The following is a 26,654-nucleotide window of genomic DNA, read 5'->3' as shown; positions in this document are numbered from 1 at the left end:
TGTATTTGGAGGTGGCAAGAAAGAAGATATTAATAAAAAATACCATTATGAGTGACTCAGCTGCAATCTTGGAAATGGTCTGATGAAACCAAGATTCTGGTAACAGAAAGTAAATCATATAGAAAATAATTTAAAATAGCACTAATTTGTAGTCATATTAATTACATAAAAAATCATGAGAAATGCAATTCCCCCATGCAGAAATGGCATAGCTTCATGTTAGGGTGTCTTGTAACTACCTTTCAATGCATTACATTGACAGGGATGAATGTTGGCCCACTTTCTAACAGACGTGCTTCAACTGTGTGATTTGAGCGTTTGCTTGAGTGATTTGAATAATCATGTTTCAACATCTTTTTTCAAAATCCACATTCAGGTTTAGCTTTTTGACAGATGGCCATTCAAGTATTTTCTAGTACAATGTTGAATTTGTGGTTGACTAAGTTATAGAAAATTGGCAAGGCCCTGAAGCTAGAAAGAGATATCAGCCCACATAATCCCGCGCCACATAAAAAAAACATACAAAAATGTATGTTTTTTATTGCCCAAACGTCTGGCATTTCGGCATTTTTGCATGTGAAGTAAATTATATGTCACCGTGTGGGACTGTGGGTCATTTAACCTTGTCGAAGCAGGTGCCCTGATTCTAGTCTGTGAGCTTGGCAGATTACTGTCCGGGAAGGTATCTCCACTGGAAGCCTGAGGTAGGGAGAGCGGGAGAATCTATCAAATAGCACACCTCTAACTTTGTACAGTACTAATGCACTTAGTAAAATCAGTAAAAGATACTGATTAGTAAAATATACTGATACTTAGTAAAAGATACCAAATTAACCACAATTAATTCATAATACTGTGAATATATAGTTTTACAGACATTGTTGCATTTTTTCTGGTATGTGCAAAATCCTTAAGAATAATATAAAACAGTCAGCACACCACCACGGTCAACTGGTTTAGTCTTGACTCTTGGTTGACTGAGCTAGGGGATGGGAAATGAATTGATGCTTGAGTGCTAAATCAACACAAATGGATAAGGTCTAAGCCATCAGGTCCCAAGTTTAGGTAAAAGAAAAAAGAGAAACGCACAAAAGATAAAAGTTTGCAGCTATGTCAACTCTCTATGACTATAATATTGTAATGAAATAGGCTAGTATAACACTTGTTAGTCTATGTTGCTTGCAACGCTATTACATATAAGGCGACAATATTAAATTTTCTGTCCAACTGTAACGTTGAAGCACAGTAGGACACAAGCACAGGGAGAATGGAGGACATTTAATAAAGGAACTAAAACTATACAAATACAAAACTTCGGGGAAGCTGAACTTAAATAGGCTCTGTGATAAGGGAAAGCAGGTGTCTATGGCTGAAATTGATACCAACTAGCTTACATGACATTGGATATAATTTCAACTTCACCATTGTGTGAAGATTGCAGCAAAACGATTACAACCTAAGGAGCAGAATTTTTATTTTGTTAACTTTCATTGAGGTGACATCATAAAGGTTTTCTGTGATTGGATTGACTAGGTCCTGAGCTCAGTGTGGAAAATTTTCAATGCTATATGCTAACTTAAAATGCTATTTGGTATCTTTTGTGATATATTGATTATTTTGTGGTGTCTTACGCCTAGAATAAGCCAAGTAGGTTGTATGGTTCATTTGGTTCCAATTCTAAAAGTTTGATAAATTGTGCATTATGACATTTAATTGTGCAACAAATTTAGGTCGCATACTGTATTTCAATGCACATTTAGGGGCACTCCTGAAAGATTCTGGAGCACTCTCCGGCACCGGCCAGGACAAGGAGCTATATAGGATTTGTGCAGTTTAGTTTCATTTGTATAATTTTTGTTAGCAATAGGGTAATAGTGTAACAGCCGGCATGCAAAGGAAATGTTGCCACCTCAAGATTCAAAGCTGGGTCAGCCACTTGAAAGGCGGTGTCATTAACCACTACACCACAGAGCTGTACATTTGCTGGGTGTCAGTATGGGCTCTAGTCTCTATCCTGAACAAATCCTCTTTTGCCACTGGCCGTTTTAATAGTTAACTGGTCATTTGTGAATGACATTGAGTTAAACTGACTAACATTTCTTACTAATTGGTTTCTATGTCTTTGAGGTGTGACTTTTTGATATTGATTTGCCTTTTATGTATATATTTTTATATTTATATGGGGGGGGGGGGGGGAGTGGCACTGAACGGGGGGTTTGCCCAGAGAGCCATATAATCTAGAACCACCACTGCTTACAAGGTTGCAATTCTGTTCATTGAATTTGCATTAGACCGATGTCAGACAACTGTTCAGGCAGTTTACCTCTTCACCTCACTGTAAATGGCTCTCATCCAGCAAGTTACATATTTAATCTATGGTCAGCTACCTCAGGGGCACAGACAACATAAATGCAAGCTCATCTTTACTTACAACTCCACTTAAAAGGTTTCCCCTAATATCGCTTTTATTACTTCTGGCATCACTTGCCTACACTCACTACTCAATTAAGGAACACCTTTGGGGTCATTATGGAATAATTACTCATTTGTTATTGATGCCAAATGTGCTTTTGGCATAGGATCCACTGTCTATTAGCACAGTGCAAGTGCAGCAAAGCCGTGCCAGCAATTCCCCCGCCGACAGCACATGCAGCAGATCCTCTTGGCTTCCTGTCTCCAACTTTTAAAATGTCCATTTAGCGCCCCCGTTCTGATCGTCAATTTAAAGCAGGTCATCTGATGTGTAATTACTGGAAGGCTTTAAGGGGTTGACGTCACAAGTCAGCCCCAAATGGGCCCTATCCCCTTTTTAGTGCACTACTTTTCTTACCAAGTTCCATTGGGCTCTGGTCAGATTTAGTGCACTATGTAGGGAATAGGAGACCATTTAGCACACACACACTTTCTCTTTCATAGTATGACCATCTGGGGCTTGATGGCAACAGTCATCAAGGACTAGGCCACAAGTCGACAGACTTCCACAACTATGTTTGCTAATGCGTTTTACTGCATAAGCGAGGGGATGGAGCATGCATTTCACTAATGGACTTAATTAATGACAGCGCAGCAAACACATTGCACTTATAATATTTTTTTTTAAAGCAGAAAACAAGTTATTAAATTTGCTGTTCACATACATGCATCATCTGTTACTCGATATCTGAAATGTCACACATTTCATACAACAGGATAATATCACAATGATGCATCTTAAAGAAGAGGTTAATTCATACTTAATCTTTTAGTTTAGATTTTAATTGAAGCAGGGTACACAGCAAAACTGGTAGGGAGATTGACAAATCATTATACTTCAGACCGGTGCAGTTAACTTTTTAACAGTACAAAAATAAAGATTCTATATTTTCACCACAAAAGCAATTGTGGCAAATTACTTTGAGTCAAACAGTAAAGAAAGAATAGAAATGAACTAGTGAGAATATATATATTGCCTCTATTCATGTTTATGGCATATAAAACTTTACACTTAAGGTATCTAAATCCCACTGTATGCTACAGAAAAATGAACTTGTTAGTCCAGTGATATGGCTCTCTGGGTAACTCTGCAGTGAAGCTAATTTGCCATTGAAAAGGCAGCAAACATTTCAAAACAGGAATGTGCTTTACAATAGCCCAAATGGTATCAACTGCCCCAGAAACAAAACATTTACTTGACTTTTAAATACATGGTTATCTGTGCACATGAGAAAAATTTCCTAAAAATCTGAGGTTACAGTATGTCTTGTCATTAGAAAATATAGCAGATCATGTAATCATGTAACAAATCATAGCATACATTCTTGCTCACACAAAGACAATGTTCGCGAGTAACAGAGTGTACTGGTTGGGATGTGGAAGGAAAGGGGGTACCAAAAAAACACATTTGCCACACAAAAACAAGCATTTTAAACAGAATGAAACAGAGGCTTAGCAATCTTGAGCACAGAACACATATACTGGGTATACATTTGCACTTGGTGAGAGATGCAACATCAAATTTCGAAATAACATTTATCATATTTGAGCAGTGAATACATAAAATTGGGAGAGCATTCATTTGAAATGTACACAAATAATTCTTATTCAACAAATATACTTAAATACCCATGTACAGGAGGATACATACATAACAAGATTAAATCAAACTCATAATAATATCCCCACTCAGATCATTTTGAAAAGCATTTATTACACATAGGCTTAAAACTAAGATTTCTAATATAGGAATAAGAACTAATATTTGCCAACATAATTGTCTCAAAACCGAAATGAGATATTGCACCTCCCTGAACAGAAAACTAAACAAAAAGACAATGACACAGAATAACAAGATTAAATAAGAAATTACTGACACCATACCAAGAATTTAGTACAAAAGAAAACCTTTTTTCAACAATAATACATTAAATTTCAATCGCTCAACATTAAAAGTGTTCTACATAAAAACACAAATCACAGAGCCAAACACATGCTTAAAACATTATCTTTCACAAAAACAAAAAAAAACTGTCATTAAACTCAGTCCTCAAGACTGCTAAGCCAATACCATTTTATTGCAAAAAATACTAAACAAAATAGATTATACTGCATTTTGTTCAAAGCCACGGCACATTAAGTTCAAGTCTGATAAAAAAAGTTATTCTCAAGACCAGAGTGTATCCCAAAATTGCCCAGTAAAATATCAGTTAAAAAACAAACAAAAAAAAACAAAAAAAACTTGATTCATTGTTATTTTAAATTATTCTACAGCGAGTGCATTACAAAAAAGGAAAGGTAAGCCGCAAAGTGTTGAAAATATATTTTAGAAACCTCAATAGTACTGTTAATAGTTCTGTTTTCGTCTCAATGATTCCAAAATCTTCATTAGATGGGTGTCAACTCTAATGCTCCTAGAAAATAAGAAATGATATTTAGATTAACCATGAATTTATTCATACCACATCACATACCAATACACCCAAAAAATGTAATTACACCCAAAATAGTGCCAAAATTATTGTATCCTAAAAAAACACATATGGAAAAACTTTTCAATGGAAAATATTTTCATAAACATGTCAGCCCTAGAAATTCTTATGAACCAAATCTAATATAAGTATCATCACATAGATATATACATTATTTATTTCAAGGTCATTGGCGTTATTAGAAACTCTTAAATGGTCATCCTGGACTTCCTGTTTCACTGGGTTATAAATTAGGTGACCTAGATGCCCAACTCAAATCCAGTTAGGTTGTTGACCTAAATTAGGTAATGGCAATAAAAATGTTACACTAGAATACTGATTATTAGGGCTATAATTATGTTTAAATCAACCTAACCTAAGCTGTGAGAAACCTGCTTGACAGAGGATCCAAGTGCATTTTGCCGGATGCACATTGAGGATAAAATTTGAACAATTCCAGAAATTAGGTGAATGCTGGGTTTACCAAGTCTTCATAACTACAATAATACACCACCTTCATGTAAAAATAACTATTTGTAAATCCTTCCAAAAGAAACCCTATCACTCTTATCAAGACCAAAACGGCAATGCCCTGAGTTTGTCATCGGAACTTTGATTGGAACCAGGTTATGTGAACAGCTTTTTTGGCCAAACACCAGAGGTGGATTTTGCGTTAAGAGTGATAGTCATCAGTACAAAAAGGCAGTGGATATGTGATGCTGTGGAACTGATTAGCTTCCAAAGGAACCCAGAACATTGTTAGGGATAAATGGCATCATATCTGGACATTTTAGACCAAAATCTGTCTCACTCCGCCAGAATGCTTAAACTTAACCATAACATTCCTCCAGATACAAACAAATGTCCCACTGACAACAGAATCACATTTTTGTAATGGCCGTGCCAGTCCCATAGCCTAAACCTAATTGGAAATGTGGGGTGAGCCATAGAGGAGAGCCAATAAGCAAGCGCCAAGGACTGAAAGATCTGGAGAGATTCTGCATGGATGAATGATCTCAGATCCCTGGCTATGTGTACTCTCGCAAATTTCAAATAAAGTTACTCAGTGCTGTTATCTTGGGAATGGGAGGGTAAAAATATTTTGAGTATATTTTTTGAAATGTATGAGAATGTTTATTTTAATCATGTTACCTCAAAAGGTCAGATTTCTTATTTTTAGAGTGTAAAATCAACCTTTTAAACAACCATAAAAAAACAAAAAGAGAGGTATTTCGAGCCTGAGGATTGAAGCCACTTTCAGTATACCCACAGCTGTGCTGTACATTACCTGAAGACCTGGGCCCTGGGTTGACTGTGCACCCGGCCAGAGGTATGCTCCTTGCTGCCTGTAATACTCTGCCACAGCTGCACTGTACTCAGGGAGTGAGCTCTGCTGCGGAGTTGTCTGACCTTTTGGGGCAAAAGCAGGAAGACATTTTGAGAAAATTGTACCAAATAACATGAATTGCATTCTTTGTCTAGAGACAACAGACAAAATTACTTTGTCTATGTGGTTACATTTTGTAATTTAATTTTTACAATTCTCCCATGCTTTTTTCTATTAATGGACAATACATTATGCTTGGGTCTTTTGGTCTGAGCAAGGGCAGTTACATCGTGGTGGAATTGGATAATCTATGTGCCAAATGTATCAGATAATTTGTTAGGCAAAACCTCTGGTGGCGTAATTCCGAATATTACATTTGGTTTAAGAATCATGTGGGTATGACAAGTTATTTTTTTAACAGTCTTCAAGTACTTGCCTAGCTTTTTATAATACTGCTCCCATGCCTTAGAGTAGTCCATCTGGCCAGCCTGGGATCCGTTGTGACCTGTACCCAAAATAACACAACAAGTTACATGTGACAAGATAACCAGTGGATTTAATATGGACTCTTGAGAATTTGGGAGTGTTTACATGTCATATAGACTTTAGCACCAACCAGTGAGAAGGACAATTATTGGGGAATAGCATCATACCAGTTTTGTTTAAAGCTGTACAGAAGGCTTTCTGGCAACTGTTTTGTGTAATTTGTGGCATATTTCTTGGTTTCTCTAAAGTCACTAGTTCACGTGATAGTAGTCAAATGAGTGGATAAGCTAACCTGTACCAATCTCAACTGGGCAGCAATATTTATATCTTCACAGCAAATTAAAGTTGAACATGTTGCTACTAAGAGTTACTAAGGCCCACCCCCATCACCAGGCAGACAGGGAGGTTCATAACTAGGGATATGGTCCCATGCAGTTTTCACTAAAGCATGCCATAGTACAAACAAATGTGTCCAATCTTGTTAAAAACATTGTAACTTCCTAATAGCAGATACATGTTTTTTTTACTATTAGATTGTATCTTATGTCCTGTTTATACCCAGAACGAAAAATCCATCAAGCTTGGCCATATTGTCTACTCTATGCTACACCTGGAGGTTGATATACTGGGGTATTTGAAGGTAGCCTTGGATGGAACTGAAATACTTGATCGGGGCTACTTTTTCACGAATTACTGCATCAATGTGGCGTGGCATGGAGGCAATCAGCCTGTGCACTGCTGAGGTGTTATGGAAGCCCAGGTTGTTTTGATAGCAGGGTTCAGGTCAGGTAATTTGGCTGGCCAATCAAGCACAGTAATACCATGGGCAGCAAACCAGTTACCAGCCGTTTTGTCACTGAGGGCAGGTACCAAGTCCAGCTAGAAAAGGAACTCAGCAACTCCATAAAGCTTGTCAGCAGATGGAAGCATGAAGTTCTCCAAAATCTCCTGGTAGACAACTGCATTGACTCTGGACTTGATAAAATACAGTGGACCAACACCAGCAGATGACATGGCACCCCAAATCTTCACTCACTTCAAGCAACTTGGATTATGTGCCTTTCCACTCTTCCTCCTTCATTTGGGACTCTGGGACCTTGATTTCCAAATGAAATGCAACATTTACTTTCATCTGAAGAGATGACTTTGGACCACTGAGCAACGGTCCAGTTATTTTTCTCCTTCGCCCAGGTAAAACACTTTGACTCTGGTTGAGGAGTGGCTTGACACTACGTATGTGACACGTTGCCCATTTCCTGGACACGTCTGTGTGTAATGACGATTGATGCACTGACTCCTGCCTCAGTCCACTTCTTGTGAAGCTCCCCCAAGTTCTTGAATTGGCTTTGCTTGACAATCCTCTCAAGGCTGCAGTCATCCCTGTTGCTTGTGCACCTTTCCCTACCACATTTTTCCCTTCCAGTCAACTTTGCATGAATATGCTTTGATACAGCACTCTGAACAGCTAGCTCTTCTCAGGTTGACATTCCTGTATTGTAAATGTTTATTCTAATATTTTAAGGTACTGTTTTTTTGATTTCCATGAGTTGTAAGCCAAGATTGTATCAAAAAAGGCTTGAAATGTTTCACTTCATGTGTAATGAATCTAGAATATATGAAAGTGTCACTTTTTGATTTGTGGGCAAAAAATGAACTTATAAAGAACCAAAATCAAAATATTTTTTTAGATGCACCTGTATTTTAATAATGTTTTATACCTTATTGGAAAATCTGGAATGAGAGAGTTCTTGATGAAAAAGCAGTGGTCTGGATATGAACCCATGCAGCTGCAGTATATATGTACCAGATACAGAAACTGATGACTGGACTCTAGCCCAGGAACTTAATTGGAATCTTCTAAAAATCTGAAAATATTGTCTAGTAGCCTGTGTTCCATTAAAACCAGAAGCACTATTTAAGTGCATAATAACAATCGCCAAAAATATTTACACATATCTGCATTTTACTCGTTATGCAACACAAGTGTCAGTCCTATAAATTATTTACTTATTTTGCTGTAATTTCTACACGAGTAGGCTTTTCATGTTTGATGAGTTTAGAAAGTTGTCCCAATAATTTAAGCTGCAACAAAGTCATTGTAGCCCTGAATTTTACTTGGCATAAAACCAAGAGACAAAACACTCCCTCTTAGCAGTCCATAAGAGCAAAACATAAGGTACAAAACTCACTGTACCCCAGCTGAATTAACAAACAGAGTCAATAGTTTTATGTGTATACCAAATTATGTTATGGTAACAATTAATGTGTGATGTTTGTATGGATGTTAACCCCAACACGATGTCATCGTCAACAATTAACAACAGTACAGCTATCACGGACTATCACCACTGTTTTTGGTATTCTAGCTATGCTACCAGCTTCTACAAATGGAACCTAGCCATAAACGCTTCAATTAAGTATTTTATGGATTTCAAAATGAACAGTGAAAAATATGAAAATAAAACAAAAGAATAATTGCATAATTTCAAAGGAATAGGTGTGTATTTGCATTCTAGAAATGGTCAAAGATGGAATCAAATCTAGACACACTGCAGAGAAAAGATTTTCATTGACTTGGTGTTAGGCCAAAAATGTTTTGGTAGCTTGCCAACTGTTAGAAATCTCATGGTATAATTGTAGTATTTGGCTAAAACACAGTGTGTCAAAACAACCCATTTACATCAAAATATTTTTGTACCTGGATGGTGTTTGTGATGATAACATTAGCTAGTCACTACTAACTCATCTAATTTAAGTTCTACTTCGGAATAGAGTTATGCCCTAGGTACAGATCTAGGATCAGCTTCTCTTACCCCAATGTCAATCATAACCATTAATAGGGAAAACGTGCAACACTGATCGTGGTTCAGCACATGGCTCGAAATTAACAGCGTCCCATCATCCCGAGGACGATAAAACGTATGTCTGGGACAGGTCAACACAGACTTTGGGATGATTGCAGGACGATAGACCAGAAAATTAAAAAATATTTCACCAGTGGTTCCATACAAGCATGTTTAAACACAAGGCAAATCATCATATTTAGCTTAAAAGTTCATTAACTATGAATAACTAAATCACATTAAATCACAAGTGCGGCAAAGTGTTCATTAGGTAGATGGCGGCACATCCACAGAACACCATTCTCAAATGCGCACTTGATATGAGCAGTTTTTGCAATGTGACAGATGTATATATAGACTAGCTAATGGGGGAAAAAATGAAAGAGGGAAGATGCAACTATAGAATTGTGCCTTACTGTCTTTACACAGTCCAATGTTTTGTAAACCAAATAGAAAAGAAATGCAGGTTTCAATGGTAAATCAGGAAGTCTTCAAAATAATCAGCTTTTTTTCTATGGTTGGATTTTGCCTATAGGCCGAAAGAAAGCTAAGACAGTAAGTAAAACATTCAGGTTTGAAACAAGGCATTGTTATGCAATTATTTAGGTTATGTAAATGCATTATCATTATTATGAAGAAAAGCATTATACTGTTGGGCATTCAGGCATATTAGAATGTGAATTTCTGCAGACTGAGGGTGCGTGTTCCAGGAGTTCCTAGGATAATTCTGGGAGTCGCTATGGCAATTTTGATCTGTATCTAGATGACCAACCAGTCTGAGTGTAGCTCGCAAACGTGAACTAACAAATATTGTTGGAAATATGAATCATCGGGAAAAACCCAGTGTATACATATAGTATAGAATGCCACCCGCCAAAGTGGCTACTAAGTGTGATTGCGTTACACGCCACAGCCAAACTGTACCCGCATTTGGCGGGTGGGCGGATGCCAATGTCAAGCCCTGATATCAAGTATTTGATATAATATGTGGGGCGTCTGGTAGAGTGCGGGGGTTGGGGTACCACCTTTGCCTAATTTTGAGTGTATGGATAAATAAACATAACAATTTTTCAAAATTGTAGTCTCATTTCAATGAGTGACACAATGAGCTACGTCCCTACAACTCTCACGAGCACTACCTGCATACAGTGTTTTTTTTCTGGTCCATTTGTGTTAGGCCTATTGCCTTGCACGCCAGTGACCGACAGCGTGAACAAGACAGGCTATGTAGCACACCATAGTCAAGTTATCAAATAAAATGTAATTTCGCAAACAAAGAAATTGTGTCTATGGAAAATGCTGAGCAGCTAGTAACTTTGGAAAATCACTAGGCACAGTGGCTGGTGAGCAAAAAAGTTAATGTCAAGCACTGACTATAAATAATAATGAAACAAGGAAAGGAACCTAGTTTGGGCGGCCTGCGATTAGAAGGGATGCATGTTGTTGCCCTTGCTGGATTTGAATCGGGGTCTTCTATGTGACACAAGCATTGTGTTAAACTGACTAAAGTTTGTTATTAATTTTACTTTCACCACAAATAGCATCTATGAACTATATGCCTTTTGCCACTGGCTGCTTTAACAGCTTATTAGCCAGTAATAGACTTACTAGTATCTACAAAGTTACTATTTTGAATAGTCATAAGAATTGAGCAATTTCTAGCAAGACTGAAGATGAACTTTAGATATTCAATTTCATGGCACAACGTTTGTTTTTCTTTCATTTGTCAATGACATTGATACAATAACTACCAATATAGGTGACGATAAATGACATTTTCATCAAGTGAAAAGACGAGAGAATCGTGGAAACACCTCTTTTACTGCGCAAGGGGTTGTGATCTATATTACCCCAAATTCATGCATGGATGCATACTACGAATATCCATCAGATAATGACACCATATAACCATAAAAAGTTTTTTTTCGGACATACTATAACATAGGTACTGAAGGTAGTAGCCAGCAAAGTTTTTGTCTATCCTGAACAAATCCCAATGAATAATTTGTTTTAACTACAGCAAGGCTCAAACTCTGGTCACCACCATGGCAGTCCACATCGCTAACCCAATCAAATTCAATCAAATGTATTTATAAAGCCTTTTTTACATCAGCATACGTCACAAAGGGCTTTTACAAAACACCTGGCCTTAAACCCCAAGGAGCAAACAACAGTAGTGTTGAATTTCAGTGGCTATGAAAAACTCCCTAAGAACGCCAAAATATAGGAAGAAACCTAGAGAGGACCCAGGCTCAGAGGGAAGACCTGTCCTCTTCTGGCTGTGCCAGGTGAACATATTAAGATTAAAAGTGTAATAATTAATAAATGCTTATGGGCTGGGTCTAGAGAACTTAGTCCAGGTCGGAAGCATGACTTGATGGACAAGGAAAGGGACAACACGGGGGAGGTGTCAGCACAGTGGCAGCTGAAATCGTCAGGCATCGTCTTGATCTGCAACACAACCAGGAGGACCTTGGACAGGGACAGCATCGGGTCCCCCAAGCCAGGTACTCCGCAGATGTGGGTCAGGACCTCATGCCCTCCTAAGTTCAAAACGGGAGGAGACTGGGAAAATTCAGAAAATGCATTCCTCATATCAACAAGGATTTATAGTGGAGAAGGAGAACTTAGTGGAGAAGGAGTACTGACCCTACTCCCCCAGCACAATAATATAGCAGCGTAAGACCTTGGGACTGAGACGGGGGTCCAGCGACACTGTGGCCCTATCTGGGGGAGGCCCCGGACAGGGCCCAACAAGCAGGAAATCAATCCACCCACAACCAAAGAGACACCTACCAACTGCAACCACCCTGAATGAGGGCAGAGTATTGATAGCAGAGTACAGCCCAATTGCACAAGTGCGCAACAGAGTGACAACAACAAGCCAGTGACTCCGCTCCCGAGAGGCATTGGAGGGAGGGCATCCCAATGGCGATGAGAGCCCACCTGGCAAGACAGCAAGGGTGAACAGTATCAAGCCTACTGGTCACCTTCACGCCATCGGGCCAGGCTAAACCTAATCATAGGCTGTGCTGTAGAGATGAGTCTTTATTAGAAACTTGAAAGTTTGCACTGAGTTTGCATTTCTAACCTTAATTGGCAAATCGTTCCACAGTAGTGGAGCTCAATGAGAAAAGACCCTGCCTCCAAGCTATTTGTTTAGAGATTCTTGGTACAATTAAAAGGCCTGTATCTTGCAATCGTAGGTTACGTGTAGGTATGTATGGCTCGATCATTTTAGCGGGGTAATTAGGAGCAAGTCCATGTATTGATTTATAGGTTAACAATAAAACCTTAAAATCAGCCCTAACCCTAACAGGCAGCCAGTGTAAAGAGGCTAGTACAGCAGTAATGTGTTCAAATTTTTTTGTTCTAGTTAGGATTCTAGCAGCCGTGTGCAGCACTAATTGACGTTTATTTATTGATTTGTCAGGGTAACCGGAAAGTAGTGCATTGCAGTAATCTAGTCTAGATCTACAATATCTATTTCTCGTGACAGGACTAAATCAAAGGTGTGATTGAGGCAGTGTGTTGGACCGGAGACATGTTGGATAAAACTGAGTCAATTATGGCTTCCATATGAATATTGAAATCAGCAAAAATTTTAATACTATCTGCCATGACTACAAGGTTAGACAAGAATTCTGGAAAATCATTGAAGAACATTGTGTATGGCCCGGGGGGCCTGTAAATAGTAGCTATGTAAAACTATTTATCAGCCTGGTTAACTTTCATTAGTAAAACTTCAAAAGAATGAAACTCAGTGATATGTTTGAGAGTACATTTATATTTACTGTCATAAATATTAGCAACACCCTCTCCTTTTCGGGATGCATGAGGGATATGATCACTAGTATAGCCAGGAGGAGAGGCTTCATTTAGGGCAGTGAATTCATCCGACTTTAGCCACGTTGCACACAAGCCAATAACATCATGTTCATGATCAGAGAATAATTAATTCCCCGCAACTGCCTTTGGAGCAAGGTATCTAACATTTACGAGTCCCATTCTGGGATGCAAAGTGATAGTCATTTTTATTTGTGACTGAGGTGGAGGAAAGCTTTATCTTAATAAGGATTCTATTGTTAGCACTACCTTGTTTAACTTTTCCCAGCCTGGAACGAGTCACTGTGGCAATAGGTAAAACTGTACTAACCACTGGCTATGCTATCAACAGACTCCACTATGCTAGCAGGCTGGCTAACAGCCTGCAGCCTGACCTGCATCTCATGGTGAGAATATAGGAGTGAGACTCCAGTCAATGTTCCTAGATAAAAGAAGAGCTCCACTCCAGCTAGCATGGAGTCCGCCGCTCTTTATCAGATCAGGCGTGGCACTATTTCTGGGAGTCCCAAAAAGAGAGCCAGTTATCAACAAACTCTACCTCCTGCGACGGGCAGAACTCTGTTTTCAGCCAGCGATTGAGTTGCACAAGTCTGCTGTAGAGCTCGTCACCACCCCTAGCTAGGAGGGGGCCAGAAACAATTACCTGATGCCTACATCTTTCTAGCTAGTTTACACGCTGATGCTACGTTCTGCTTCGTAACCTCTGACTGTTTCATCCTAACATCGTTGGTGCCAACGTGAATAACAATATCTCTGTACTCTCTATACTTGCCAGTTTTAGACTTCGCTAGCACCAACCCCAGATTTGCGGCTATGTCGGTGGCTCTGCCCCCCGGTAAACAGTGTACGATCGGCAGCTGATTCTTTAGTCTAATACTGCGGGTAATGGAATCGTCGATGACTAAAGCCACCGGTATGAAATGCCTGCCGATCATTCGCCGAAGGCGTCTCGGGCCTTGACTCCGACTCCAGTGGGGAAAACCTGTTGAAAATCTCAGTTGGCTCTAGCAACAACTCAGGTTTAACTGGTCGACGACATTTCTTCCCAGTGACCAAGAGAAAGTTCTTGCCCGTCATTGAGGCTGCCTGGCTAACCACTATGCTATTTAACAAGGGGTAGTAAGTCAGTCACTCAGTAAGATACATTTGCTCTTCTTGACCGGCTCCCACTTACGCTGTCCGGCAAAAAAAGTTGGGAAATAAAGATATTGCTTTTACCCTGGTGGAACCAGTCGTGTTGCTGAGCCCACCGGATAAGGCTGGTTTCACCAGGCTAGAAGAGTTGAATATTCCAGGCTGTGTAGAGTAACTATAGTGCTACGGTGACTTACTAGGATCCTGCTGTCCTTGAGGCTGCCATGTTTGATAGGCAGTCCCCCAACCTCCGGTCATAAAGGTTTGGGCTCCACTGCCACAACTGATCAAGACAGAAAGCAGGGAGTGTTACAGTGCTAGAAAAACAATGCATAACAAACAGTTAAAAGGATGGTAATGAATGGAAGGTGTGCCTTACTTTTGATGAGTTGCAGGGCCTTGAGTGAAAGGGCTAAAGCCAAAGCCACCATTGCTTACTATTCCTGAGCCCTAGGGAACAGACATTTCCCAGTGTAAAGGAGAGTTAATATACATACATGAGGCTTCAAAAGTGTGCAGTTTCAAAACGCAGACCCTCTAACAATCAGAGATTTAATCAAATTTGATATGCATTCTAGTTATATTGAAATGTATTACATGGATCCATGTGCTGTAAAATGCACCCAAATAAATGTGGCATGTGGGACAGCAGGTGCTATAGAAAAGTTAACATTGGCGATTAATTTAAAAAAACGTAACTTCGTTGTTGCTGTTAGCGCATATTTCCTTTTTGAGCCTCAGTGCCATCCATAGTTAGAGCTTGACTTTAGCGGGCGCTGTCAGGATCGCATTACTCACAAGCACTTGTTTATCGGTAACTTTATTGGCGGTTGACTTGACCTGAGAGCGTCGCAGGCATTATTCCCCCCAATATATCAGTGGAAACTAGTTTAAAAACAACAGCCTAAAAACTTGTTATCAGGTTACACATTCATTAGTACAACAGATGTGAGGAAATTGGAACCTCTCTCTTTGCGTCCCACACCCCAGTCTCATTCCAAAAACCCATAAAATGTGAATGCTGGCTGTGTCTTGGCTAATTCTGTTGTGTGAGTCCCATTCTAACCACATTTCAGCCAAACTTAGGTGTGATTCAGTGGGTTAAATGCCTGAACACGCTGTAGCCTGCACATCCTGTCTCCTGATAAGAAGAGCTGATGTGTGTTTTAGACAGAAGCCTAATACAGCTATTATTGTCCTTGTTGCGTTAATTAACAAGATCATAGATCAGCAACCTTCTATTTAGATTCACATGGCCTACAGTTCATTGGGGCAAGTTATTGTGGTAAGTTATGGACTGACATTTAAGGATTGTGACAACTTGCATTAACTTAATTCCAAGTCAAGCACTATTTATAGTTTGCAATAAAACACAGCATGTCTTTAACATAATGCACTGCTTTTTAAACAGAAAAGTTTGTATTAAGGACAACATTTGAACACATTCTATAATTATGATTAATCGCAATTAACTACAGAAAACTATGCAATTAATCGCAGTGAATTATTTTCAACTGTTTGACATGCCTCATAATAAATCACAAATAAATTAACACTGGTTTAAACGTAAGAACAACTAGACTGTTTATCAACACTTAATCCATTTTATTTGTGGATGAACATGGGATATTTAAGTAAATTTGTGAGTGAGGGAAAATCTCTGCAACACAAACTCACCCTAAGTGACAATGGGCAGGCAGTGTGGTTTGAGCAGATCATTATAGACCATTGTTACAGTATCAGCCATATAAATTAATTAATAATTACATTTTGAGGTATCTTTTTTTAAAACAACTACTCACTCCGATCTTATCGTCAATGAGCTGGCGCGCTAGCTCCATCTGCTGCGGGGTGCCTCGGATAGAGAAGATACGAACATTGGGGTCGGTGTTGGGAGGGGGGTTCCTCTGCAGTTCCACATGGGCTCCAGACTGCTGGTTGATGTTCTTGATGGTATCTCCGCCTTCACAAACACCACAAAATCCCATAACAATGAATAACACAGGCCTCACCATCCTGTTAATCACAGGTTGTGAATAACAAAGGCTTCACCATCCGAGTACAGAACCCTTTCTGGTTTTGTACACATGCCAACCACTTCTTGATTTTCTTAGAACTGTTGACTATGAAAACTGAAAGGTATAGTATGACCATCTCGTACAGTAGGATCATGGCACGACGCCAGGTTTGTGGTTTTGATTCCCACGGAGGCTAGTATGCGCTACAGGGTGAGAGAGCTAGCGAATAGACTCAAATGGAAATGTAGGACACTTTAGCTTAGTTGATTAAAATCATAAGATTAAAATGGCACTTGTGTTCCTTAGTACCACTGAGTTTCCTAAAACAGATGTACTTCATACAACTGTGATACGTTCTTGTATCCCTGAAATCACCCAAAATAAATGTACTAAACGCAAGTTACTCTGAATAAGAGCGTCTGCATTAAATAATAAAATGTCAATGTAAATAATTTGTTAGTGGTGTTGTTTTCACACAAAGAATTGGAGGTGGTGCTGGAGCCCCATTTCTAATATCCTGATCAATAGCAGAGATGTCTGGAGTTTGTAATGAGGTGCATTTGTGGTATAAGTGAATGTTGGATGTTAGTTAACCAAAAGCGAAAGCCAAACAGAAACATATACCCCTTCCTTTTCACGTCTGAATTTGCCCTTTACATCCGTGAAAATTAGCGACAAAAATGAAGAGCACTTCCCGTCGGCCGGGAATAAAGGGAGACTAATGAGTGCCACCAGTTTGTGTGCCGTGTGGGGAGCAATTACATGTCAGGCCAAACAGAACCATTACGGCTGGGGAGTGAAAAAATTAATTCAACCGTATCCCCTTTTTTGGGGTGGGGGTTTGCAAGTCTGTGGCTCGTGAGGCTGAGGGCAGGCATTCACAAACCCCCCCCCCCCCCCCCCCCCACCTCCCGTGCCAAGTTGTCTCACAGAGTCCGGACGGCCACCAGTTCCTTCCACCTCAACTGAAAAGAGCTGGCTGGCTTCTCGAGTAAGGGGCCGTTGATGTCCGAACATCAATTACATGTTTGTTCACTTTTTGGTGACACACCATCAACCCCGCTTGACCTCGGGCTGAAAGGGCTGCAGAAACAGTCTCCGCCTCCCGCTGCCTCTTCGCCGGTGCCAATAGACTACCCAGGGGCCATTAACCCATTGTCAACCAAATGAAACTTCTGCATTAATGAAGCCATTATGAGGTCTCCAGTCAGAAGGATAGAGGAATAAAGGCAATGACTATTCAGTGCCATGGAGTGGGCCACAGTTAGTGGAGATAATAAGACCCTCTCAATGAATCTCCTGGTTCAGGCTTTTAGAGTAAGAGAGGGGGAGATTCGGACTTAAGGTTCATTTATATGGGGGAGACGCAGGACCACTAAGAAGCATATGTAAATATGAGTTAGGAGCAGTCTGACCCAGAGAATTTTGTCTTTCGACCTGCTATCATGCTTCTTTCGTCACGGATGTTGTTTATTGATTCAGAGGGTTAATAAAAACAATAACATGCAGCTGTTATCTGAGCAGTGGAATTTGAGACGTCAAAATTTGGAATCTATGAACGTTTTAGAGCATTTTCAGAAAGTAAATCAAGCTGTTGAATTAGCATTTCTGAAAAATGCAGTAAACAGCATAGGAAGGTCATGTCATTCTTTCAATGTTGTTGTGATAAAACCCTTCATACATTTACAACTGATTCACATACCCGATACCAGGATTTAGCAGTATGTTTAGATAATGGTTATACTTTCAAAACTGTATTCAGTTGCCAGAAAATATAATATATAATATTTATCTGACAAACAAAATAAAACTAAGAACCCCTTTACTATTGCTGTGTAGTATTGCAAATTGTATACCCTAGGGGATTGAGAATGAACATAGCTAGTTTTTTAGGATGGCCCCATCCTCACCGCTGGAATTTGGAATTCAGGGGGTTGATGTAGGTCTGACAGAAGGGCGAGCTATGGCACTGGCTGCTTGTGGCATCGTAAAGACATTAATCACTGTGGCCAAAAGGGTGCTGTGACAGGGCCCAGACCGGGCGCCTTCCATTCCATATTGGTCCGTTTCTTATGGTAATGTTGAGGACGGGGCCCTATGCAACCAGGTTTATTTGTCCCATTCACCTCTGCACAGAAGGCACTTGACATTTCTATTGCTGTTTTTTTTTTTTTTTTTTTTATTATTATAGGTGGATCCCACCCATCCATCCATCCACACCCACCGTCTAAACACAAATACCCCTGCCACGGCTTGCACACTCGCGGCCAATCGCTAAATGGTCAATGACTTTTAAATAGCTGGCAATAGAGTAAGCATGAATAGCAAATGAGCTAATTCAACTCTGTCACTCCTTTATTCGAGTCCGTCGGCTGGCAAACGGCTCTCATTAGCTAGACCGGGGCAATCTGCCATATGATTGAGGGCTGTTATTATGGGACTCAAACAATTAATGTCACATTACTTTACACGCATTATCCCCCTCATTAAGCACTTTACGTAGGCACAGAAAGCCATATATACACAGGAGTGCAGGGCGAGTGAGAGACTGAGTGAGAGTGAATCCATGGCCACCCAGGTGCTTCTGGCACATTAGAAAAACTTAAAAAGACTCTAATAGAAATGTGCAGGATAATAAAAGCCTAAACAATTATTAAATAATAATGCATTTTATACATCTCCTAGAAGTTGAATTTGACCGAGGACAATGACCACATTTCATATTATGATCTTGCATGTTTCAAATAAGGTGTTTCAAATTAGCTATTTCTTTTTGTCCCAGTGAGTCAACTTCAGTTTGACAAGGTAAAACCTTTAAGATACCAACCATTTTAAGTCCATATCAAATCTATAATGGATGTAAGCTACGACAAACATAAATGCAGCCAGTAGTAAAAACACATTTTTCATAATCTGGATTAATGACATAAATGAATGCCCAATCTGCATGTTCTAGAATGGTGTGATGCCACTAGTGTAATCCGGGGTTCTTCGTGACATCTGCAGGCGCATTTATAGCTTTGAGGTTTTGACACTGTACGATGTCTTCTTTGTGGACTGAGCTGCTATACCTTTGCCGATTACTAAGCCACACTTGTCAGCCGGTATCGTGTAGGTGACCTCCTGCAAACCCCCAGGGGAGCCCATGCCCCAGTCTCCGCGGCCTCTTCCCCTTCCTCTTGGTCCTCCGGAGCCCCCGAAGCCATCACGCTCCTGTTCCAATCACACATAAGACCTTGGCCTTTATTACTGCCACAGATAAATGTTGTTTGCATACATGATAAATGTTGTTTGCATGCTTAACCCAAGTATGGAGTGACATTTATTATGGTTGTCCTGCTAAATGTGTATTTCAGTATATGCTATTTCAATTAGTCTATTTTGTGTTTTTTGGTACTTTCAAATACATCTAAAGTGTAAAATGTTTATATTCTAATGGTTATTAATAAATGTTTTTTCAAATTAAAAAATTAAATACCCAAGTGTACGGTCAATGGGAACCAAAACCAACCAATTAAGCGCTGAATTCAAACTCACAACGAAAATCTAAGTAAACCACTGAAATCAAAGGCTGTTCCAACTTGAGTGATTTTCATCACGGCAACTCAATGTGACTCAGCAGTGTATGGCCCCCAAGTGCCTGTATGCACTCCAAACGTCTTAGCGTGCTCATGATGAGATGGCGGATGGTGTCATGGGGGATCTCCTTCCAGACCTGCATCAGGGCATCAGTGAGCTCCTGGACAGTCTGTGGCGCTACTTGGCGGCGTCAGATGGACAGACACATAACGTCCCAGAGGTTCTCAATTAGATTCAGGTCTGGGGAACGTGAGGGACAGTCAAAGGCATCAATGCCTTCATCATCCAGGAACTGCCCGCACACTCTGGCCACATGAGGCCAGGCATTGTCCTGCACCAGGAGGAACCCAGAGCCCACTGCACAAGCGTAAGGCCTGACGACAGGCCTTAGGACTTCATCCCGATACCTAACAGCAGTCAGGGTACCATTGGCTAGCACATGGAGGTCTGTGCAACCCTCCAAGGATATACCTCCAGTCCATCACAAAACCAGTCATGCTGGATGATGTTGCAGGCAGCATAACATTTACCATGGCATCTCCAGACTCTTTAAAATCTGTCACAGTGCCTGTGCTCAGTGTGAACCTGCTCAAATCTGTGAAGAGAACGGGGCGCCAATGGCGGACCTGCCAATTCTGGTGTTCTCTGATGAATGCCAACCGAGCTGCACAGTGCTGTGCTGTGAAAACAGGTCCCACTAAAGGATGTTGGGCCCTCATGGAGTTGGTTTCTGACAGTTTGGTATGCACACCTGTAGCTCACTCGACATACGTTTTTAGGGCTCTGGCAGTGCACCTCCTGTTCCTCCACACACAAAGGAGTAGATACCGGTCCTGCTGCTGGGTTGATGCCCTTTTACGGCCCTGGCAGGCATGAATGTGCCATCCCGGAGAAGCTGGACTACCTGTGCAACCTGAATGGGCTGAAGGTACTGCCTCATGCTACCAGTAGTGACAAGGACACCAGCAAAATGCAAAACAATAGAAGAATCAATCAGGAAGAATAAGGAGAGAGCAGCTTTCTGTGGCAACTACCTGCGAAACCATTCCTTTTTTTGGGGTTGTCTTGCTGTTGCCACTCCAGTGCGTCACTTTCTGTTGTCACTTTCATTTGCACCATAACGTGTAACATTGATTCACAATTGCTTATGCTTCCTAACTAGACAGATTGATTCCCCTCAAGTTAATTGACTTGTGTTATACTGTGATGATTACATGTTCCCTTAATATTTCTGAGCAGTGAATATCACATTTGTAAGCAGTATTGAAATACAGGTTGGAGTAACATTTTTCAGGTCTAAAATGGCAATGAGCGATTAATAATAAAAAACCACAGCAACATGGGTGGAGATTCACACAGCACCCTATTCCCTATATAGAGCACTCCCTTTTGAACCAGAGCCAAAAAGAATTGACTGCAAAATAAGAAAACTAAATAGTATATGCGCTTCCTTGGTGTTTTCTGTCCCAATTGTCTTTGCTTGCTGTGATGTGTGGGCACTGTGTATGTTCTTTACATCAAGTGTTAAATAGGAACAGCCACACGATCACCCTATTCAAAAGGCAAAGCTCCCCCCGAAAACAAATCACTGTCCTTCAAGTTCTCTAAACTATTATAAAAGTGCCCTCCGCTTCTCTCTGACATAGTGTCCCCAAACAAAATGAAGTTCAAATGAGCAGAAGAACAGCAGGTCAGTTTCAAGAGCCTACAAGTATTTGTCACTCAGTTTTTTCTAAAACCAATGACTGATTTGCATGATGGGACATTCAGGTAGGAGATTTCAGATGGATGATCATGGGGACTGTTTTCCCCTTTTAAATTGGGAGTCATTCATCCATTGTTTGTGAGTACCTGTGCTGTTTGGATGAGGTCGTTGATGAGATGGACAGCGTGCTGACATCGGTCTGGTTGTCCCATCACTTGGGCAATGCGCTCAGGGCTGATGCCGTCATCTAAGGGTGGGCGGAAAGGAAAGTCAGTCGACACTGGCTGACAGCAGGCATGGCAGCACAACAACACAGAAGCAAAGTCACCATTTCACATGCATACTACGAGCAGGTTACAGTTTCATTCCCAGATATAACAACTATTATTTCTCTTCTTCTATTAGAATAGTTTTTTTGCATTTATCATTAAGCAGATTCACTTATCCAGAGCGACATACAAGCGCAATTAAGGTTAAGTGACTTGCTCAAAAGATAACAGATGTTTTTACCTTGTCATTTCTGGCACAATGGTCCTAGGACTCTAAGATCAAGTGCTACCAAAGTATCATACTACATTGCTTGTCAATAGAGAAAATTGTTTTTGTAATTCCTAAAATGTCTGGGAGTCAAGGTTTTATTTTTAATAAATGTAGATTAAAACAGACACAAGCAGGCACCTGGTTTAAATTGGATCCTCACTCCAGAATCCCCCTGGATCTTCTTGATCATCTCCCCACTCCTGCCGATGACAATCCCCACAGCAAATCGCGGCACAGCCACCTTCAGGGAGGGGATTGGCCAAACACATTTGAATGAAAACATGAAAGATGTGTTGTGAAAATCACTTAGACATCCTGTGTAGTACATTGCATTCTTACATCCAAAGTGCTTCCGCCCAATCGTGATGCAAAGTCATTTCGGCCGCTGCGGAAGTCTCCCTGGTCTTTGTCACGGATGATCTCAATCACCAACTCCCGCGCTTGCTGTGAAGAGGAGGAGCAAATGGGATTCACATGGCCTAGGTGGGTCCGGCGGTTTAAGCTGTTGTCTCCAGTGCACACGTACAGCTGCAGCATGGCTAAAACCCATCATGCTGCTCTTTCAGTGAAAAACTCCCTCCTCTACCACTGTCAAATTAAGCTTCAAATTGCTTGAAAAGAAATTATCTAAAAATGTTCTTCTGCCCTTGTTCAACAAAAAACTTTTTAACCATATACTACTGTTTTTTGTAGTGCTAAACTACTATTACAAATCCCTACTGCAAAACCCTCACACCAGGCCTTCACTCACCTGGACTTTGTAAGGATCCCCGGTGATTCTTAGGGGTTTGTCCGCCCCGGTGGGCATGGGGCCATCTTGAATCATCATCATCTTCACTCCTATTCTCTCCTAAGAGAAACGTCCCACGAAAGACAGTCAGACAGGAAAGTTCTTTTTGACTTTGGCAACGCATGGAAATACTCTGAATGAACATGTTGTGCAAGAAATGTATTCTGAGGTCAACTGAAAAAAGAGCATTTCATAGTTCACGAAAGGGTATTTGTTCTGAATAAAATCCCAAAGAGCAGCTTCTGTGCGACATGATAAAATGGTCTCTACGTATTAGATATTACCATCCCAAAACAAGCCATGTAGTACTTGTTAGTTTGTGAAGATTCAGCACAGAATGACGGGGAAAAACAAATGGTTCTCTATAGAACATGCACTAATTAATCTGGCTCCCTGAAACTTTCCTGAACTTTCCAATGACACTGATGTATAATTACTTTGAACTAACATTTGTCATTATTATAACGGCGTTAGATCCTGTGAAGCTCACATGGTCAGAGCATGTTGCTTGCAATACCAGGGTTGTGGGTTCGATTCCCACTGAAAGCCAGTAGAGGGAAAAAAGTATAAAAATATATGCACTCAATAGTCTAGTTGCTCTGGATAGGAGCGTCTGCTAAATTACGTAAATTAAAATGCATTTTGCAAATAATGTACTGATCATGCAAAAGCACAGACAACATGTATTACTGGAACATGTATGAATTAATGTCACTGTTTTCTAGCCACAACCCCTCAACAGGACAGACACAAAAAAGTGTCTTCCTAAGAAATATTAGTGAGTCATTGAGAGAAGATGGAAGTAGGGTGCAAATGGAGAAACAAATCCTGTGCCAACGAGCCTTGTGTTATTTTTAACAGAGATAAACAAAACGGTGAACACAGCAATTCATAAATGTTAAAATGACAAGCTTTAAAGGTAGGGATTGGAAGAGAATACAGTGGAAACAAGAAAAGGATGGTTCTAAAGGAAATGTTTGCACGTTTGCATTGTTAAACCTACCTGCAGTTGTTTAATGGTATCCCCACCCCTCCCGATGACAAGGCCTACTTTGCTGGCTGGGATGAGCATCTCCTGGACTGAGCTATTGCCTTCTGTCTCGTTGTGAAACCCAGGGCCATTCCTACAGCGGTCCACAATTTGCCCAAGCATTCTCTTGGCCTGCCTGTTGGAGAGCAACCGGTTAAATATGAATGTAAAGATTCCATACCGAATTATAGCCAGTACCGATAAAAAATGTAATTATAGTTGTGTTCCCTTCCTGGCAAACATACACACAGACAATGTAACTCCTAACAAATTCTCCCAAATAACAATTAAAAATGTTAGTGAAATAATTTTGTTTGATATTTTATTTTAAAACACTGACCCAGATTTATTGTATGGCAACATTGAAAATAAGTATTCAACCACTGATGTGGAATCTCTCATTTTACAGAGATGTAAGATATTGCCTCCAACTGTTAACCAAAAAAGGGTGTTCTCATATCATTGTTCAGGCTATGAAATGGAGGAAACATATAAACTAAGAGCATTCAACATGTTAGAGATGAGGTAATAATAAATAAGTCAGGAAAAGGGTACAAAATAATAAGTGATGGCATTTGGATAAAAAGGATGTGTAATCTGCGTCACACCACCCAGGAACACCCAAGAAATATCTGTACTTCAAAATCAGTGCGGAGACTTATTACAGAAGGCAAGAATCACTTTGAAAGAGCTACATAGCTGGGAGCGGAGTAATAGGGCACCGATCAATCAAAAACTCTGCATGCAATGGGCAGGAAAGAAGCGGTTATTCAAAAAGCACCATCTGGGTGCATGATAGTAACACAAGATGTGATGAGAGAAAAGATTCCGTGGGCAGCTGAGACAAATAGAGATTGGCCAAAGCGCTCTGTGCGGCCCAATCCCAACAGTTCCCATTCTCCAGCACACACCATCCCTACAGTGTATGGCGGGGCCAGCATCATACTTTCTCTCCTTAACAGCAGGGACAGGGCATCTTATTAAAATGAAAAGAATTAACGGAAGAAGCAAAATAATGCAAAACACTGTGATAGAACATGCTTTAGTCCGCTGAGAGACTGAAGCTTGGAAATAAATTCTACTTTCAGCAGGACAATGATCCCATGCACAAGGTCAAAGCAATATTGGAGTGGTGCAAGAAAATAAGTTAAATGTACTCCTGTGGCTCAGTCAAAGCTGTGATCTTATCTCACTGAGAATGGGCAAAAATCACTGACATTGTATATTATGGGTGGGACGATATGAGAATTTCATGCCATGACTATCCTGGTCAAAATTATCCCGATTTAGGATTTTATCCCGATTAATAACAATCCCAAAAACAAATACTGGTTTCTAGCTCAAATCGGCTGACCAGATGTTCTTCCATAACATAAATATTGTTCTTGTGCATTTAAAAAGCCATTACAATAAAACAATATCAAAGGTTGTAATAATTAACTAACACTCTAAAAACATGTAAATATCTAAATGTATATGGTTGCCAGCTTCATTGACATTGCAGAGGATGTTTAGTGGCATTTAGAATTGCCATTTGTACTGCATTTGCCTTCATTGCACATCTATACATTGCACATCTGTATGTCAAATCTGTAACATACATTATACTTATAATACTTAATTAAAAGTACATTTTCTGCCCTCTTGTATTCGCACTTCTTAGAAGTTAACTGCATTTTGTTGTATTGTACTTGTTCAATGACAAAGTTAAATCTAATCTAAAATGTAGATGCACTCCACCAGTTAAATAAAACAAGTAGTCAGGAATACTTTGTTGACTGGCAAAATATTTTTCAAGTCACTTATCTGAGGATCGGGGTAAAAATGTATTAAATATCTAACCAGTACTGACCTGTGGGTGCATGCACATCCGTGCGCAGTTGATGTGCCTTATTAACTAAGGATAGGCCTATTTGATGTGTCGATTCTTAGCTCCCCGTTATGTTGTGCACATCATGTATTGTGCAGATCATGCAGATCGATAGTTATTTTTGCCTTCGAAAATGATATTCTATTTATCTTTTCTTTTCATTTTCAGTAGGAAAGCATTAACAATTAGGCTACAATATAAACAAAAGTATAATTAGAAAGAGATATAAATAGGATATACATTATACATATATTTCCTACAATTTGAATTTTAAGTTTTTTTCTGCATGCATCGTAGCAGCATGTTTTCTAGGATATCATTGGTTTTTTTTGAGCTCAACATTGTTTCAAGAGCTTATTTTCCATGGTAAGGGAATGGACAGGTATTTGTATATAGCGGGACGTGGAGATGTGATCAGAAACTTTTTTTTAAGACTAGTATGTGTAGTGGTTAGACTAGTACCTATAAAGGAATTGGAAAAATAATGTATTCTTTTATATCATACAATCCCAACTCATAATTACACTTAAGAATTTAATTTAG

The 26,654-nt window shown here is 39.9% G+C and overlaps 1 protein-coding gene across 1 annotated transcript in view; it reads right to left on the bottom strand.

Moving 5' to 3' along the window:
- Positions 1-3,233: 3,233 nt before the first annotated feature.
- The window catches only part of LOC105030200 (far upstream element-binding protein 3), a 45,562-nt gene continuing 22,141 nt past the window's right edge, over positions 3,234-26,654 (bottom strand). Inside the window, exons 7-18 of the mRNA XM_010903910.5 lie at positions 24,215-24,377; positions 23,173-23,271; positions 22,761-22,865; positions 22,560-22,662; positions 22,028-22,128; positions 19,669-19,810; positions 16,382-16,542; positions 14,959-15,029; positions 14,777-14,862; positions 6,707-6,775; positions 6,232-6,353; positions 3,234-4,886 (exon numbers count right to left, since the gene is read on the bottom strand). Coding sequence (XP_010902212.1) covers positions 4,878-4,886; positions 6,232-6,353; positions 6,707-6,775; positions 14,777-14,862; positions 14,959-15,029; positions 16,382-16,542; positions 19,669-19,810; positions 22,028-22,128; positions 22,560-22,662; positions 22,761-22,865; positions 23,173-23,271; positions 24,215-24,377 — 1,231 coding nt within the window. The 3' untranslated portion in view covers positions 3,234-4,877. The remainder of the gene's footprint in view (positions 4,887-6,231; positions 6,354-6,706; positions 6,776-14,776; positions 14,863-14,958; positions 15,030-16,381; positions 16,543-19,668; positions 19,811-22,027; positions 22,129-22,559; positions 22,663-22,760; positions 22,866-23,172; positions 23,272-24,214; positions 24,378-26,654) is intronic.

The sequence above is a fragment of the Esox lucius genome, chromosome 13, assembly GCF_011004845.1.
Source record: "Esox lucius isolate fEsoLuc1 chromosome 13, fEsoLuc1.pri, whole genome shotgun sequence".
NCBI classification, from domain to species: domain Eukaryota; kingdom Metazoa; phylum Chordata; class Actinopteri; order Esociformes; family Esocidae; genus Esox; species Esox lucius.
This window is presented reverse-complemented; position numbering and strand designations above follow the sequence as displayed.